Here is a 19108-nt window from a genome sequence, read left to right as displayed (position 1 = left end):
AACCTCAAGAATGTAAAGAAGATTTTCTCGTTCCACCCTTCACATCTCTCTCTGGCTTAAAACAAAATGCTGCGAGACTCTGAAGCTGAAGTGGTTATCTCTTCGAAGCAAAATCTCAAAACAAAGATGTGCTCAGAGCCAGTGCAGGTGTTGGGGGTATGGGTAAGGGAAAAGAAGGTACCAAAATTAAATACTAAAACATCTATACATCTTATATTTCATTATCATGCTTTTTAAGTTTCTGTACTTGTTTATTTTCTTAATGTATGTTATATATTTGTATAAGAGCACATGTATACATGTATAAACAAATGTATATGCTATTTTTACTGATATGAGTAAACAATTACAAAAAAAGTTTGGAGATCCTGTCCCAGTAGATGACTTCCAAAATAAGTTCATCAAACAAAAATTTTACCTGGTGACTTCCTACAAATGGAATTTCCTCTAGAAATAATTATATTAGCCACTTTATGTTCATTTTTTTTTAATGTTTATTTATTTATTTTGAGAGAGAGAGAGAGAGATGGGGGAGGGGAGACAGCGGAGAGCTCGTGCAAGCAGGAGAGGGGCAGAGAGACAGGGAGAGAGAATTCCACGCAGGCTTTGAACTATCAGCACAAAGCCCCATGTGGGACTCAAACCCATGAATCATGAGATCACGACCTGAGCCAAAATCAAGAGTCAGACATTTAACCGACTGAGACACCCAGGCACCCCACCCCCCTTTATGTTATTCCTGAAATGAGAAGCCAGTTTGAAACAGATGTTAACCAAACAGTAATGCTGAGAATGTTCCATAAGAACTAGCTCTTTTTGTTTTAAAAGTCTGATTCTCACAGTTCTACATGCTCCATATTTTTCTTCCTTAAATGGTAATAATCCATGTAAAATATTAAGAGAATAAAAATCAACTGAAAAACACTAGCAAGCATTTCTCTCTCCTTTTTTTTTTTAATGTTTATTTATTTTTGAAAGAGAGAGACAGAGGGCCAGTCGGGTAGGGAGAGAGAGAGAGAGGGAGACACAGAATCTGAAACAGGCTCCAGGCTCTGAACTGTCAGCACAGAGCCTGACGTGGGGCTCAAACTTGTGAGCTGAAGTCGGACACTTAACCAACTGAGCCACCCAGGCCCCCCAAGCATTTTTCTATTATACAGCTTTTCTGTATTTTCTGTAGTTATTATACAGTTATATTAACCATAACAGTTAATATTCTTCAACCCCTACCATGTATCCAACACTGAGATAAATGTTTTATCTGCTTTATAGCACTTCATCTGACTCTATGAGGTAGGCTATAATACTCTCCCAATTTTGAAGATAAAAGAAAACACTTAGAAGTCCCCACTTACGTAATATATATTATATATATATTAGGAATATATTACTACATATTAGGCAAAAATAACATATTGTCCAAGCAATATGTTCATCATAGGCTTAATTCTACTGTGACATAAAAATAAGATCCCATATTTGTTTTCAGAAAATCTTCAAATACAATGGGCAGACAAGTATTTTTAAGTAGTAGAAAAGGACATCATGGCGTCATTTGCAAACAAACCGAAGAACTACCCTAGCCAGCATTTTAGAACTATCTAGAAACTTTACTGTTCTTTTGTAAGCACTACAACATCTAATATTAAGAGCTAACATTATTACAAAATAAAAGTTTGAACGATGAGGAAATTTAACCATAAAACCCTGTTCTGAAAATCCATTATGATATTCAGATATGCTACTCCCTCTTAAACTATGTAAAGAAAGAAAGGCTGGTGATTTGATTAGCCCATACTTCAGTCCTCAAACATCAGCAGAAAAAAGGCATTCCACTGTATTTAACATTTGCTGTAACACGCAAGTGATGAATCCTCCAAGTAAAAGAAACCACTCAAAGTATGTCATACATTAAAATCCACTCCATCCTCCCTTCACCAGATACTACTTCTGTTCCTAACCTGAAACATGCATAAATATCAAAGTACAAAGCCTCACTCAGGATTTTAAGAGAACACTCGGCAATTTGATCCTTTAAAAATAAAAAGTCTTCATTAAACAAGTCTATGACTTTGTATAAATTAAAAGCTAACACAAAATCTGCATGAGTTGGGATTTGCGGGGAAAATAATTTAGTACTTAAGGAAGAAAAAACAAATGCCTATGCTACCATTACTAACAACTGAAATGTCAACTAACAATGTTAATTTGCTAACAAATGTTTATCAAAGGCCGGCTATGTACTAGGCACAGATCTAAGCCCTAGAGATAAGAAAAACAAGGTTTCTACACTGAAGATTCTATTCTAATGCAGGAGGAGAAACAGATAACATACAAGTGAACCAACTAACAAAAAATAATTTCAGATTATAAATATAAAACAAGAAACAACAAACTGACAGCAACTTCAAAAAGAAGATCAGTCTTAAGAGTCAGGAAGGATGATCCCTAAGAAGGTTCCATGTGAGATGAAATTTGAAGAATGACACGAAGTCGGGGGAAGAAAGTTCTGGGTACAAAAGGCCGCTTCACCTTATGAGAAGATTCATTTGGCACCTCAATATTTTATGCCTGGGCTGGGTTATATCCTGGAGAGATCCATGTTATGATGACTTCTGTTTGTAGCTTATCACGTTTAGTGTTAAGTGTATAAAGCATATGTTTACACGTACAGCTAACGTTAATACTCAGAAAATATTAACAATTCCCAGTCTTTTAGTCTAACTCCAAAGCTCTTACCTATGAGGAAAGAGCAAGAATGGTAGGGCTAAATCTTCCACAATCTGAGGAAAGCAGTAAACTATGTTCTAAAAAAAAATTCACACTCACAGAAACTTTACATATAATTTTGGGAGGGTCTTAGAACCTTAAAGCCCAGAGCACCCAGGTGACTCAGTCAATTGAGTGTCCAACTTTGGCTCAGGTCATGATCTCACGATTCATGAGTTCGAGCCCCGCATTGGGCTCACTGCTATCAGCACAGAGACCCACTTCAGATCCTCTGTCCCCTCTCTCTCTGCCCCTCCCCTGCTTATGCACTCTCTCTCAAAAATAAACATTAAAAAAAGAACCCCAAAGTCCATTCATGATGCACACATCCTATCCCCAACCAGAAATCCACGAACCCAAGGTTAAGAACTACACCGTAATTATCACACTCAAAAAGAATGTGATATGAATGTAACTTGCTATCCTACTTTTTTTTTTAATTTTTTTTAATGTTTATTCATTTTTGAGAGGCAGGGAGACACAGAGTGTGAGTGGGGGAGGGGCAGAGAGAGAGGGAGACACAGAATCTGAAGCAGGCTTCATGCTCTGAGCTGTCAGCACAGAGCCTGACGCAGGGCTTAAACTCACAGACGGTGAGATCATGACCTGAGCTGAAGTCGGATGTTTAATCGACTAAGCCAAACAGGCACCTTGCTATCCTACTTTTCAATGATTAATAAATCAGGTATGCTTATTTTTTTTTAAGTTTATTTATGAAAGAGACAGAGCATGAGCGGGGGAGAGACAGAGAGGGAGGGAGACACAGAATCTGAAACAGGCTCCAGGCTCTGAGCCGTCAGCACAAATCCCGACACAGGGCTCGAACTCACGAACCACGAGATCATGACTGACCTAAGCTAAAGTCGGATGCTTATCCAATTGAGCCACGCCGGTGCCCCTGCTTACTGTTAATATCTTTTGGCCCACGTACAACTCTGTACGGGAATTTTCTCTATGCTATAAACTATTAGGTAAAGAAAAAATATTTCTCCCTAAAGAGTGAATGAAATACCTCCTCACTACAACTGAGTATATCATCTTTCACACATGAAAACAGTGCAACTGACACTTGGTTTTCTGCAAGATCTTATAATTTCTTCCCCAAAAGAAAAACATTGCCACATTGTCTTAAAGGCTGCGAAGCTGAACGTTAACACCTATTAACTTACAGACATGCTTCCACTTTAAAAAGGAAGCTTATGATTATTTCTTTAAACCACACACACACACACACACACACACACACAAACACGACAATTTAGTTGTCTAAACAACATGCATCATTAATCTAAGATACAAACTAGATCAATGGTTCTTAACCTTTTTTGATTCAAAAACCCCTTTGAGAATCTGAAAAATATAACAGAATCCTTCCATTTAAACAATGGACATACTCATACAAAATGTGCATATAATTTCAGACTGCAAAACACATTTCACATTCAATCAAGGGTTTAAGAATGTCTATACCTTCTATAGAAGAATATCATGACTGGTTGCTCCAGGGAAGGGCGAGTGGAAGAACCAAATCAGGAAGAAGATTTTTCACTATACATCCTTGTGTATTTTTTGAGAGTTGAACCATGTAACTGTATTATCTATTCAATAAATGAATACATTAAAAATAAAAGCATTACGCTAAAAAATGTAGCAGCATACCAATGCATTAGGTGAAAATCTCCAATCAAAGGTGTTTAAAATAACCAGTCTACCAAATTCAACACACTGGTAAACTGTTTCTTCCAATTTTTTGGTGGAAAAGGTTCATCACTGCAAAACTATGGTCTTGTTTCATAATTTTCTGAGAAATTTCCAATCCAACTTTTTGCTGAAAAAAATATAAAAAGTGAAATAATTCCACACTATTCACATTTTAACTTCTCAAATCCCAGTTAAATAACAACAGCTAGTATTTACTGAATGTGGCACTGCCACAGCTCTTGATTATTATCATCATCCCCCTTTGATTGACAAGAAAACCAAGGCCTTCAGGAGTTGACATACTTGCCCCAGACAACACAAGTTGTGAGTGAGCTAGGACTCTGGCAGGTGGCAAAGCCCAAGTACTTTCCCCACGGGACACTGCACAGTACAAGGAAGATGGTAAACACTAAAATAAAGGACGCTATTCCTTAAGAAACGAGTCTCATTATAAATACGCTTTAGGGCACTAACCCATTATAAAAATCGAGAACTATTTCTGCCTATTCCTTCTTTACACTACACAAGGCACATATGGATGAAAAAGAATCAGCCTATCCAAAAATTAGAAAAGCACAAAAACTAGGTTTTTTTTTTAGTTTTTTTTTTTTAATGTTTATTTAGTTTTTTGAGACAGAGAGAGACAGAGCATGAACGGGGGAGGGTCAGAGAGAGACAGGGAGACACAGAATCTGAAACAGGCTCCAGGCTCTGAGCTGTCGGCACAGAGCCTGACACAGGGCTCGAACTCACAGACCGTGAGATCATGACCTGAGCCGAAGTAAGACGCTCAACCGACTGAGCCACCCAGGCGCCCCCACAAAAACTAGTTTTAAATTGGGATTTTTAAAGTCCTTAGGGCCCCTGGGTGGCTCAGTCAGTTAAGCATCCGACTCTTGATTTGGGCTCAGGTCATGATCTCATGGTTTGTGAGATTGAGTCTCGCATCAGGCTCTGCACAGACAGTACGGAGCCTGTTTGGGATTCTCTCTCTCCCTCACTCTCTGCCCCTCCCCCACTCACACACCCACACAAGCACTCTCTCTAAGTAAATAAAACAAACTTTTGAATAAAGTCCTCACAGACTGTCACCCTCAAAAATAAAAATGTAAGCTGAATCACAAGCCTAGAGCTTAAAAAAAAAAAAAAAAAAGATTTTAATTAAAGAAAGAATGTTGTAGAAACACAATGTTACCGATGTAAAAGTTTTAACACCAAGAGGCAGAATTTCTGCTGAAACGTTCAAGTCGTTATAGTTTTTGGAATGTTTAATACTGAAGGTCCAAACTATTAGCAAAACGCCTCAAAAACGTATAACGAATTATGAGACTAGAAATGATGACGTCATTCTCATCATAACCCCATCTTCAAAGAGGCAGTACTTTTCAAAAACATTTCACTCAAATCTAAACTTATGTAATCTTTTAAAGTCAAAAAAGGAAACGGGGCACGGGAGGAGGATGGGGTGGGGAGAGAACAAATCACCCAACCAGATAGTACACTACTGTTGCTACTACTAATTATTATTACTATTATTATTATTGTAAATGTGCGTGTCTACCCCCGACCTGTTTAGTTTAACCGTCCTTATTGAGACAGATAACCATCAAAGCTTGCTTAGTGTCATGCCGTGTAGGCACAAGGAAAGCCTCCAAGTCTTTACCTTCTTATCAAGCACAAAGGCACTAAAACCTTCACTGAATTTCCCTTGAGTAAGGGTCCTTCAAGTTCAAAAACTTTAGGACTCTCTGCAGACATTTTCAGAAGTCTGTAAAGAGCGAGAAAATTCAAATGTCTCTATTTCAAAGGTTTATTCTACAATGTCACTACAAACAGCGGAGGAAAAGCTGGGAAACTTATCACGCATATATACAGAAAAACATGCTGGCATTGCTTTCTGTAGAAAATAACATCATTGATATAAATTTGAAAACCCCACCTGTTAGAAAAGAGGCAAAATAGATGAAACTTTCCTTTCGCTTTGTTACAGTTCTGCAAGTGAAGAGACTTTTTTAAAACACTAAGAGTTGGGGCACCTGGGTAGCCCAGTTGGTTAAGCACCCGACTTTTTGGCTCAGGTCATGATCTCCCAGTTCAGGAGTTTGAGCCCCACATCGGGCTTGCGGCTGTCAGCCCGTCAGCACAGAACCCACTTTGGATCCTCTGTCTCTCTCTCTCTGCCCCTCCCCTGCTTGAGCTCTCCCAAAAAATAAATAAATATTACAACGCTAAGAGTTAATGGCAGTATTACTTACAAGTCAGTCAAATACGATGCATATAATAACCATTCTGATAATGCATACATGCAAAACAAGTGATCATTAATGAACGCCTGATGTGTGAGTTCTCAAAAATTACATTTTTAAAGGATGACTAACAAAATTACACAATTTCCACTTTCAAACTCCCCTAAAATTAAAGATCTTGAGGACATGATTTTTACTTTATTCTACAATGCAACCCACAAAATCCAACTGCCATTTATATTATACCACCAAATAAAATTAACTCAAACCTTCCAATGTGGTCAAAACAATACTACAGAATTAAATCAGTAACTATCCTTTGGTAGGCACACATAATTTACTCTGGTTTCTCCTAAGGAAATGGTAAAAAAAAAAAGAAATTCCTCCTATATTTTCTTTACATTCCATAAATTACTTCCTAAAGTTGGTGAGAAGACAACACACAAATAAAATTCAATCCATTACAAGACAATCAAATGTCATTTAACAAATTTGTAATAAAAATCAGGAGCATTTTATAAAAATCAGGAACACTTCTGAAGTCTGTATCTGACTATACTTCTTTGTTGTTCTATAGATACGGAAATCTAATTTGTGGGATGCCTTCCAGAATATTTCCCCATTACATGATTACTACACAACAATCGCTTTTAGTCTGTCTGGAAGTAAGCTGTGGCTGTATCTAATACTGTATGGTCCTGTTACTCTCCAATTCTCCCACACTGGCAAAATACACAAGTTCACAAAAATTCCATTCTTGGAGAGCAGAGCTCTTGGAAATTTTTCAATATGACCAGACTTCACTTTAAAAATGAGAAAAGGATAGACAAATAGCCAATAAGCACATGAAAAGATGTTCCACATCATTCATTAGCCATAAAGGAAATGCAAATCAAAACCACAATGAAATGCCACTTCACACACATCATGATGGCTATTATCGAAAACAAAAAAAACAACAAAAAATAACATGCTGGTGAGGATACGGAGAAATTGCAACTCTTGTGCATTGATGGTAAGAACGTAAAATGGTACAGCTGCTGTGGAAAACAGTCTGGCAATTCCTCCAAAAATTAAATATATGATCCAGCACTTCCACTTCTGGGCATGTACCCAGAGCAAGTGAAAGCATGGGCTCAAGAAAACACTTGTACACCCATGTCCATAGCAGCATTCACAACAACCAAAAGATGGAAATGATCCAAGTGTCCATTGACGGCATATACACACAGTGGAATATTATTCAGCCTTAAAAGGAAGGAAATTCTAACACGTGCTACACCATGGGTGAATCTTGAGGACAGCAGGCTAAGTAAAATAAGCCAGTGACAAAAAGACAAATATTATATGATTCTACTTATATGAGCTACCTAGGGTAGGCAAATTTACAAAGACAGAAAGTAGAATGGTGGTTACTCGCCAAGGGGCTGAGGGGAGGGGAGAATGGGGAGTTAGTGTTTAATGGATACAGTTTCTTTTTTTTTCTTTTTTAATGTTTTATTTATTTTTGAGACAGAGAGAGAGACAGAGCTTGAACAGGGAAGAGGCAGAGACAGAGGAAGACACAGAATCGGAAGCAGGCTCCAGGCTCTGAGCTGTCAGCACAGAGCCCGACGCGGGGCTCGAACTCACGAGCTGTGAGATCACGACCTGAGCTGAAGTCGGACGTTTAACCGACTGAGCCACCCAGGTGCCCCTAAGGGACACAGCTTCAGTTGGGGAAAACAAAAAAGTTCCGGAGAAGGATGGTGGTGACGGATGCACACAACATGAATGTACTAACTGTCACACTTAACGCATACTTAAAAACAGCCACGACGGTCAATGTTTTGTTAGGTGTATTTTACCACAATAAAAGGAATAACAAAATATTAAAATGTGTCAAATTCTTCTCACGCATGCCTCTTCACTACCCACAAAACCAACGAGAGGTCAATTCAGTTCCAATTTAAATATTTACCATAAGCCCCAAGAAATGAGTATAACAATAAAGTTTAAAATTCTTTCTAAACCTAAAAAAGTTTAATCTACTTCCTCAGAAAAAAGTCCATTGCCAGATAAAGATGCTAATTGCTATTATATGTCTAGTTCAGATTAAATAAATTACTAAGGAATCCATGCACCTCTCAACTTTGTATTTCAAGCATGATTAGTTTTATTTCTACAATTTTTCCTTGTTCTTCTAAAATCTCAGAAAGACTTCTCCATTTTAGCAAAACCTTTAGCTAAAATTTTCTCCCCCATCAGACTCATAAGAGCTCATCTTTAGGAACTAGTAGATATATCATCTTTATAGTCGTCAGAATTCATTTAGTCTCCACCAGTTTCAAGTACAAACATGAGAATCTGAGTTACAACTCTCCCCTCCTTAAGAAAAAAGAAGGGGGGGAGGGGACACCTGGGTGGCTTAGCCAGTTGAGCGTTGAACTCTTGATTTCTCTGCTCAGGTCATGTTCTCACAGTTTCGTAAGTTAGAGTTCCACATAGGAGTCTGTGCTGACAGCACAGCGCCTGCTTGAGATTCTCCCTCTCTCTCTACCCCTCCCCCACTCACTCTCTCTTGTCTCTCTCAAAATAAATAAATAAACTTTAAAAAAAAAAAAAAAAGTTCACATGGGGAAAAACAGAAGCCTGAAATATCCTAGGCTACATTTTGAGGACCTTTTCTAATCGATCTCCAGTTTTTCTTATAATACCTTCTAATTTCACAAACTTGTTACAGAAGTAAATGTTCATTAATGAACTAGCACACCAGGTTTTCTGACTTCCTCTGAGCCACGAAAGTACACTATGTTGTTCGTGCTCCCTCTCTCCTCACTCTCAAGTGTTCAGCAAACAGAAATCAGCCTTCAGAGGTAGATTCTGATAGTTTCCATGCTATAAATGCTGTGTTCTGATGCACTTCAAACACGCCTGTTCATAAACATCAAGCAAACAGATGGAAATTAAAAGGAACAAAAAAAAAAAAGTATCCACATACCCAAACAAAAATTGAGAAGTCTATTCAGGAAAAGCAGTTTCATATTAAAATATGAATTCATTCCAAAGGAAAGAGAAAAGTAGTATTGAACAAGTATGATCATCATGTTTCCTATTTGTACTATCTGAAAACAAGAATGCATGTAAGCAATTACTAACTGACCATTTTTTTCCTGATTTTTAAAACCGAATTCTTTCAAACACCATTTTCTATACATAAGTTAATGGTACCATCTCCTCTACTAGGTCTACTTGTTGTGACTAAAACTGTACAATATGTAGCTGTTATCACGTATGATGTATATATCTAAATGTCAACAGAGGAAAAAATGAAAAACACAGACCTAGGCCTCTTCGGGTTTCTCTGGCATTCAGTTTTTCTATTTATCAGTGTAAAAGATCCTCCTGATAATAAGTTTCTTTTCACGTGTCCACAGCTATTTATATTAAGTTGAGCCCTTTAAAAAGGCTGTAACTTCAACATGTCTGAAATCTCCCATCCCTTCAATGTGCAGCACATAACTTTAACAAATATGAAATACCACGAAAAGAAAATTATATATATGGATACAAAAAGATCAACTGGAAAGGAATCCATCACCTGGTCACAAGCCTTACCTTTTAGCAGCGGCAGAGGTGTTAACTCAATAGGCTTGCCTTGAGACCTAAACTGTGAGGAACTTTGCGACCTCTTCTGTCTGGCTTTTCTGACGGACTTCCGAGAAAATCCGTCTACTTTATCCACTGATGGAGGAGTAGTTGGTGCTGAGGACATATCCCTACTGAAGAGAAAGAGGCATCATAAACATATCCCCAGGGTGGAAGCATACGTGTGAATTATACAAATTCTAAAACCCCCATATACAATATTCATGAAAACGGGATTATGTGATGAAGAAAGCAAATAAAATCAATCAAGAAAAGTCGTACGTTCAACGGGGGACATGAGATTTTGGAAAAAACAGAAGTAACAGAAGTACCACATAAGCAATATTATAGTTCTAATGCGCTGTGCTGCTGCCACTCTGATAATGAGCATTAAAGATGCTCATTTATACCTGAAGAACTCTTCTCAGCCATCTATTCATCTTCTGACTGCAAAGCTCTTCTCATCTTGAAATTCCTGAAGTAATTTTAGAGCTACTCTGCCACTGGAAAACTTCCATCGATACATTTTCACAAGATATTTAATATTATGAATAGGTTCTGGAGTTAAAACCCTTAATGTACTTCAAGAGTCTACACCAATGTATCACAGCAAAGTGAAATTTACAACTACTGAAACTATCTAGGCATGACTTTTAATGCAATGTGCTGTGTTAGCTATGATACCACACCACAAATGCGGACAGGTTAGATTACTGTAAACAGAACACATAAAGGGCATAATTAAAAGCATTTCAAAGAAGTCTTCTTTTTGAATGAAGCCATCTTAAGTTAATAAAGCTTAATACACAAAATTATGATGAAGTCGTGCATCAAAGTTGAAATGAAAACATAAATTCACACCCTACTTACACAACCAAGTTGAGTTCCCTTTAAGTTCATCATCAAATACTAGTTTTCGTTCCATCAAACTGAGAGAACTGAACAGTTCTTTGAGATTTTAAACCTCTCAAATTATTAAAATGAAGGCTATTTCCTAAAAGTCACAAGCCGTAGGCTCAATTTCATATTCCAATTTAAACAGATGCCATCATTTCCGTGGCACTGAGGCTCCATTCAAGATTAATGGCAGACTTGAATAAAAGTAATGCATATGGGGGAAATACTGAAATGTAATTACTCACCTGTCATTCCAATACATAAGACAAGTGTTTTTTAACCTCTAAATAAAAGAGTAAGGGAGTTTCTTCCTGAACATGTAAGAATAAAAAGTTATCTGGATTATATGGATTCCGACAAGGTAAAAATAACAAAAACATAAACAGAAAACAAATAAAACCACAGGATCTTGAGGTTTGGAATTTTTGAAGTCGTTAGGTTGTCTTTCTTAAAAAAGTTTTTAGAAATCTATCTAATTTAACCGTAAAAAACATGTGACAGATTCAAAATGGAATTGCAAGCTATGAATGACTATAGAAGAAGTAAGATTACTTAAAATTTCTCACAATGACTGCATCAGCAAGAAGCTCCACATCACATTTGTATGTTGTAAATTTAGGGGCAGCTTTTCCAATCTGGTATGTGAATTATTTAAATTTCACTTAACCCTAACAATGCAAGATTTCAGTAAATCCTGTTCCTCCATCACTCTTTTTGTCTCGTTTTTATTCCTCACCTCCCATCTCTAAAGATGATTTATTGCTAGTTTTTTTTTGTTTTGTTTTGTTTTTTTTTATCATCTGCCCCTTCTGCCCGCGGCCCAGAATAAACGTCAAGGATCTCAACCCTAAAGCTCTGCAGAACTGAACTTGCAGTAGCGGTGGGTCCGTGCAAAGCCCGGGGAAACAGGTTTTGCCCTGGACCAGGACGTCTGAAGCTTTATCGTCATCTAAGCAGCGGGCACGGGGCATTTCCAGGGTTCAGGATAATCCAAGCCGTTGGGGGGGGGGGCAGGGGGCGGTGTGGAAGGGGGTACCAGGGTGGAGGAGAAAGACAGGGAATGGGTTTCCTTGTGGGGATGCTAAATTACTCTTTGCTCCCATCCCACCCCACCCCACCCCACCCGCCCAAGCCCTGGAGAAGATAAGCTGTTACTGAATCCTCCACACTACATCAATCCCCCCCCCCCGTGTTTCCCCGCCCCCCGTCAGTGGATAAAGGGGGACAAGAATATGCCTCCAATGCCGGAAGGTGAGGGGAAAAGGAGGGAGGAGGGTAGAGTGAATGGGAAGCATCATCACAAGCATTTGCAGGTAAATCGGACAAGTGGGACGGACGCTTCCTCTCCCGCACCCCACCCCACCGCACCCCTCGCCTGCCCCGGCCAGGCCTTCCAGAGACCGGTGTCCTGCAGGTTCCTCAGGACAGGGAAGAGGAAAGGAAGCGGCGAGCCGAGGTGCTGGAGGGACGAAGTTACCTTGAAGCTTCTGGGGAAGAATCCGAAGATGATCTGTGGTTTCGAGGGGCGGGAGACCTGCGAGAGGGCCGCAGCGGGGGCGGGTGGCGGGACCGGGACGTGCGGGGGGAGGTCCGGACAGCAGCAGGGAGCCCGGGGCGACGGCTGTCCGGCGCGGCGTCCCTCCGGTTCCGCGGCGGCGGCGCCTCTAGGCCTCACGGCCGGACCTGAACCTCAGCGCTCCGGCGGCGGCGGCGGCGGCCTCAAGATCCTCCCCCGCGGGCCCGTCCCATCAAATCGGCACCGACCCCGTAGCGGCTCAGCCGGTGGCTCCTCGCTCACATTCCCGGCGGGCGGCGCCTCTGCTCGTTGCCCCGGACCCGGCGGCGACGGCGACGACGTGGGGAGGGGGGGAAGGGAGGGAGGAAGACTGGATCCGCAGCGGCAGCAGGAGAAGGAAGGAGAAGGAGGAGGAGCCGCTGGAGCTGGAGCCGCCGCTGCCAGAGCCGCCCTTTGGTACCCGCGGTGGGTCCCCGTCAATGCCCCTTTCTCTCTCCTATTGTCAATATCACCGGGCGGCTGAGTCCATGGCACACGCGCAACCGAACCTTCTGGCCAACAGCGCCCGCCTCCGGCGCCCACTCACTGGAGGCTTCAAACGGGAAGCGAGTCCTCATTGGCCTGCCTCCGCCTTCACTCCCAGGCCAGCAGGTTCGACTGAGAGCAGATCTGGGATTGGCGGCGGGGGGGGGCGGAGAATCAGGAGGGTGGGAAGAGACGAGGCCGAGGATTGGGCTGAGGCGAGAAGGACCCGGATGCAGCCGCGAGCTCCGGCCGCGCCGCTGCGGCTTCCGCTAGGCGGTTGAGTAGGGTGAGGTAGTGGGGTACGACAGCCGCTAGGCCTGTGCGGAGCTCCTGAAAGCCGGGAGGTGTGCGACTGATAGATCAATGGGTTGGGGGTGGGGTGGGGGGGTTCCACGCAATGCGGCTTCTCTGGGCGGCGGTCGACTTCAAGCAGAGGATTCCAAGGGCAAGGGTCGGCTAAGGGTGGGGGAACCCCGGGCCTGGAATCCGCGCCCTTCAGCGCCTAGGGTGGTCCTTCTGGGCTGGGGTGGAGGACCCCCACTTAGGACGAGAACCAGCGCTGAAATAAGCGGAGAAGAAAATAAGATCTCCTGCCCGCTCCTGTGCGCCACTGTTGGTGTAAATGGGCCCCTTGCAGCCCTCTGTGAAACCCCCAGCAGTCGCTCTCGGCTGAACCTTGTGGGACCTGGCACCGAAATCTGAACCTCTGGGCCTGGGCCAAGGGTTGGGTATTGCTTCGAATTCTGTCTCACCTCGTCTTCTTTTCCCTAAACCTCTGTTTTGAATGTCAGCTCCCTGAAACTCCTGCAAGCCTTGATAGAGGCCAGTTCAGTGTAGCTCATGCAGGTGGGAATGCTGTCTCTGTGCTCTGCAATCATTTATCCCGATCAACTACCTGGGCCCTCCCGCTGCACAGAGCTCGGGGCATCCCAGCTCCAGACTCTAGGAGCTTGCGAGATTTTAATTGGCAAGTTGGATCCAGAAGAGTTTATGGAGAAGTCTTCACTCAACTCTAGCTAGATGAAGTAATAAAATATTTAGGGAAGTGTTTGCATCTTTGGTGAGCTCAACCCAAGTGATGCAATTCCAGAGAATTATTGGGACTGTCACTCTATCCGAATGCACGCTACGTACATCTTTATTGGGGGGGGGGGGGGGCAGGGGACGGTTGAGAGGGAAGAAAATTCTTAATGCTTAACTACAAATATCAGATCAATTATTAAAAACTTGTGGGAAAAAATTTAACTTAAACACTGTTAGCATTTTGATGTACTTCCCTCCGGTATTTTTTTCTTTTAATTTTGTGTGTGTTGTTTTGGAGCCTAGTTTTTCCCCGTCGGCATTTTATCATGTTTTCTATACAGTTAAGAAATAAAACTAGGTACCATATGTACAAGTAACAAAAACAAAATGCATTGCATTTCTTGTTTGTGTTAACACTCAGGTGTTGCAAATTTTTATTCACACTCCCAGGAACGGATCTTGAGTGGAAAAAAAATTTTGTGCCATGAAAGATTTAAAAAAAAAAAAAATGTGGTTTTGAACTGAAATGGGAAACAGGAAAAAATGGCTGTCTTGGTAGAAGCGGTTCCCCCTACTGACTCCAAATGATTTGCCACTGTATAGATAGTGCCCATTTTTTTGGTCTAAAAGTCCACCACTAGGCTTTATAAAACTGGCTGGAATACCATTCTTCTTCCAACCTTCAAGAAACTGCATTTCTACATCTGAATTTCACATGCCAGTCTTCATGAAAAGTTGAGTGTCCCAGCCATGCAGAGCCCGTTTGCTCTCTGATTGAGGGAAATGCAGAATTAAAACCAAGGAAGATTTTAAAGCCAACTCCATTTCCCTTGGCAACAGTTGGACCGTCAAGGAGTAGTGCACATTGGAAATGCTCACAACTGCTGCTCAGAACATTTCACATTTTGTAGAGTGGAGATTTAGCTTGAAAATTATGGATCTCTATAAAGAATTCATTTCAAAACTCATTTTCTATAAAATGGCTGGGTAACTGAAATGAGCAGGTCTTTTAAAGTGGGAACATCCTTGCCTATGTGAGAAATTGTTCCTTGGACAATATTTTCTAAAGGGGTCCACATAAGCCAGGGGTGTATATATTTCAGGAATAGGGCGAGGCAATCCATTTGGAATGCAGAAGAATAAAATATGAGGACATCTGCTTATGCTTAATTCTAATTGAAAACTAAAGTCATTAAGATCAATTAATATTTTATGTACAGAATAAGGGAACCTGCACTCTGACCATGGAACCTCCCCTTGCCTAGAACAACATAGGAGATTTCCTCAAAGAAAAGTGGAAGTTACCCATTTCCAACGGTGGGCAGTGGTGGTCCCGTCCAGTCAGTCCCTATCATCTTGTAGTGACTTCTTATAATTTGCTAGATTCCGACTAAGTGGATTTACTGATGATATCATCTAGGTTTAATTAAACCAGTAGAAAATAGACAACTTTAGAAGAATCCTTTGCTAAGAAACCACAGGAAAACAAGCAAATGGCAGCACTGCAATTTCTAGTACCAGATCTTTGACAGACACGTTTCAAAGTTAAAATAACAATCTAACAAATCTAACCAAATTTTGGCTTTAAAAAAAAATATTAAATTCATCAGGGAGATTATGTGAATGAGGATTTATATCCACTGTCATTAACAATGAATTTCACCCTAAGCGTATATTGTGACTGAGTTATAAATGGAAGTGTATGTTTATACTTTATATGCGTATAATAATAAATAATAAATATACGCATAATAAATATGCGTATATTTGATTAAGAACTGCCTCCAAAAAAACATACTGATGGGAATGAATGGTCAAAAAAGTTTGGAGACTTGTTACTCTAGATAATACAAAAATATACATTATAGTCATCTGGGAAGCCATCATCAAGTGACAAAACTGTTCATTGGTATCAGATGAAAGCACTCACCTCCCAGATATCAAGGCTGAGCTTATCGCGAATCTGCTGGAATCTACTGGCAGGCTGGTCATATGATGAGACTAGAAGGCATAGACTATCAAATGGTAGCTGACTGGTGAACTAAAGAAGGGTAAGATAATAAGCAGAAGTATCATCAAACCAATTATCAACCAGTAATGGAGGAAAAGACCTATATATCATCCTAGAAGTTGACTAGCCCAAAATGTGTACGTTTTGAAAGCTGGTTTTGGGCTGAGAGGGAAAAATAGTGAAAAAGCCCGAGGCAAGAGCTGCTTTCTTGGGAAAAAAAAAAGAAAATCAGTATACACACAGCTAGTGTAGACAGGGGACTCTGCTGTAACACTTCTTCAAGCCACATTTATCTACACTGGGAAACCCCTCGGCGGTGGCATTTCCTTGGGTCGCAATTCAAATAGCACAGTTAGATTTGCAGATGTGCCTCAGGGTTGTAGGTTATTCCTGGCTTTCCATGTGATCATGTGTACAATTACTGGCTAAGATTTAAAACGTTTAGGTGCTCTAGTTCCCTACCTTGCAGTGAGAGGCCCTAGGTCACTGATGGATCAAGACGGGAAGAGGGGCCCTACGTCACTGATGGGGAAGTGATAGCCAGCTTCAAGTGCACTTTGTTATGTACAGGATAAAACAAAATAACACACCGTAAGCAACAAATTCGCTTCTAAAATAGTTAAATTTCACAATTAACTGAATTAAAGCTATAACTAATTATAAGCACGATGCCAAAAACATAGACTGTGGAATCAGATGTACCTGAGGTGGGATCCCAGCTCAGACAGTCAGGAGCTGGGGCAAATTATTCGCTTCTCACAGCCTTGGTTTCCCGGCCTGTAAATGAACAGACTAACGCTTCCTAACTCACAGGGTAGACCTCACATTTATGTGACGTTATGCATTTACTCCGTTACGTGTCTCTGGCACATGTTAGCTGCTCAATAAATACTGGTTATGACCATAATCGTCCACTTTCTTTGTATTTTAATCCATCTAGAAACTTCAAGAAAGTTTTTTTCCTCGAAATTTTATTCTGGCTTACCCCACTGTGACAGGAAGAAAACAAGAAGCAAGGAAACGAGGCATGCCTTTCAGACCACTCCCATGCTAAATGATAGAAGTGTGTGGGAGCAGTCATTAGCAATAACAAAAATTTGCATCTTACAATATCCGTATACTTCTAAAAGTGAAAAAATCGGTCATTCGAGTTAACATCATTTCAGAGCTTTATCTTCATTTCTAATTGGTATTCCTTCTAAAAGAGGCTCAAACTATTTTTGCTCTCAACCATTTCTCTTCCTCTCTTGCACTAGGACTATGGTCCTGGTTTCTGTCCTAGCCCTGCCTTGAGTAACGGCCTAGACTTGATGTGGCGGGTATCTGCTTCCTGGCCACGCCCCTCTTTTTCTTGGAGGACCATGCTCCTCACTTCATGTGATCCTGGTGGACTGGTAACCCTGCAGCTTCTCTCTTTCCTCCCCACGAGAGACAGGTACAAGACGCAAGGAGATGGGTTGGATCTTCCCCAAGATCTGCTCTGTGCATGCTGGGAGAGGGATACCTCTCTTCCTCTTGGAACATAAACCACAGAAGTGAGGTAAAATTGGACCTATGTGTTACCATCTCCTCCCCCTCCATCCTGGTGGAATCCAATACTGTGGAAGAAACTTTGGCAGATGCCAGGTTTTAACAACACAATTGGAGCGGCTGGATTCAACTCTGTCCAAAAGTAGTTTCAATTATATGAGCCAGTAAATTTCCTTTTTTGTTTAAGCTACGTTGGAGTTGAATTTCTATACCTTATGCCCAAAAGAATCCGGATGTACAACACCCAGGCAAGTCACTTAACCTCACCAAGCCTCAGTTTACTCTTAGACACAGGATCTGGGGTTTTCTAGGAGTTGAACTAAATGAAATCTTTAGATGAAATCTAATCTTAAGCATGAAAGGCAATCATTTAAAGTGACCCTGCCAGGAATTCTTTCCTACTGTAATTCATCAAGTCTAGTTTATTTGTTGGCTTTTGTTTTTAAGACTCAAAGCAGATATTCTTAAGAATTATACTTTCAGGGGGCACCTAAGTGGCTCAGTCAGTTGAGCGTCCAACTCTTCATCTCAGCTCTGGTCATGATCTCACGGTTCATGAGTTGGAGCCCCGATTTTGGACTCTGTGCTGATGGCGTGGAACCTGCTTGGGATTCAGTCTCTCCTTCTCTATGTTCCTTCCCTGTTTGTTCTCTCTCTCTCTCTCTCTCTCTCTCATTCTCTCTCTCTCAAAATAAATAAATAAACTTTTTTTTTTAAAAGACATTAAATAAAATAGAATTTTATTTTCAGGGCGTGCCAGAGTGGCTCAGTCAGTTGAGCATCTAACTCTGATTTCAGCTCAGGTCATGACCCCAGGGTCCTGCGATCAAGTCCTGAGTTGGGCTCCATGCTGGGCATGGAGACTGCTTAAGATTCTCTCTCTCTCATGGGGCACCTGGATGGCTCAGTTGGGCAAGCGTCCGACTTCGGCTCAGGTCATGATCTCACGGTTTGTAAGTTCGAGCCCCACGTCGGGCTCTGTGCTGCCAGCTTCAGAGCCTGGAGCCTGCTTTGGATTCTGTGTCTCCCTCTCTCTCTGCCCCTCCCTCACTCATGCTCTGTCTCTCAAAAATAAAGAAATGTTAAAAAAAAAAAAAAAGATTCTCTCTCTTTCTCCCTCTCCTCCTCTCCCCTCTGCTCCTCTCTCACTCTCTCTCAAAAGTAAAAAATAAAAAGGGCGCCTGGGTGGATCAGTGGGTTAAGCGTCCAACTTCAGCTCAGGTCATGATCTCACGGTTCGTGGGTTCAAGCCCTGTGCTGGGA

At 41.2% G+C, this 19108-nt stretch overlaps 1 protein-coding gene across 3 annotated transcripts in view; it reads right to left on the bottom strand.

Annotated features, from left to right (window-relative positions):
• The window catches only part of PPP2R5E (protein phosphatase 2 regulatory subunit B'epsilon), a 150373-nt gene extending 137027 nt beyond the window's left edge, over nucleotides 1-13346 (bottom strand). Inside the window, exons 1-2 of one of the 3 annotated variants that reach the window (XM_047079543.1) lie at nucleotides 12718-13346; nucleotides 10314-10477 (exon numbers count right to left, since the gene is read on the bottom strand). In XM_047079543.1, coding sequence (XP_046935499.1) covers nucleotides 10314-10470 — 157 coding nt within the window. In that variant the 5' untranslated portion in view covers nucleotides 10471-10477; nucleotides 12718-13346. The remainder of the gene's footprint in view (nucleotides 1-10313; nucleotides 10478-12717) is intronic. The other 2 variants (XM_047079541.1, XM_047079542.1) reach the window with 2 other exon arrangements.
• Between the last annotated feature and the right edge of the window lie 5762 nt (nucleotides 13347-19108).

Source organism: Lynx rufus, unplaced genomic scaffold (genome assembly GCF_022079265.1).
Source record: "Lynx rufus isolate CCGP_SWC_20201006 ecotype Redwood Valley unplaced genomic scaffold, mLynRuf1.p SCAF_17, whole genome shotgun sequence".
NCBI classification, from domain to species: Eukaryota; Metazoa; Chordata; class Mammalia; order Carnivora; family Felidae; genus Lynx; species Lynx rufus.
This window is presented reverse-complemented; position numbering and strand designations above follow the sequence as displayed.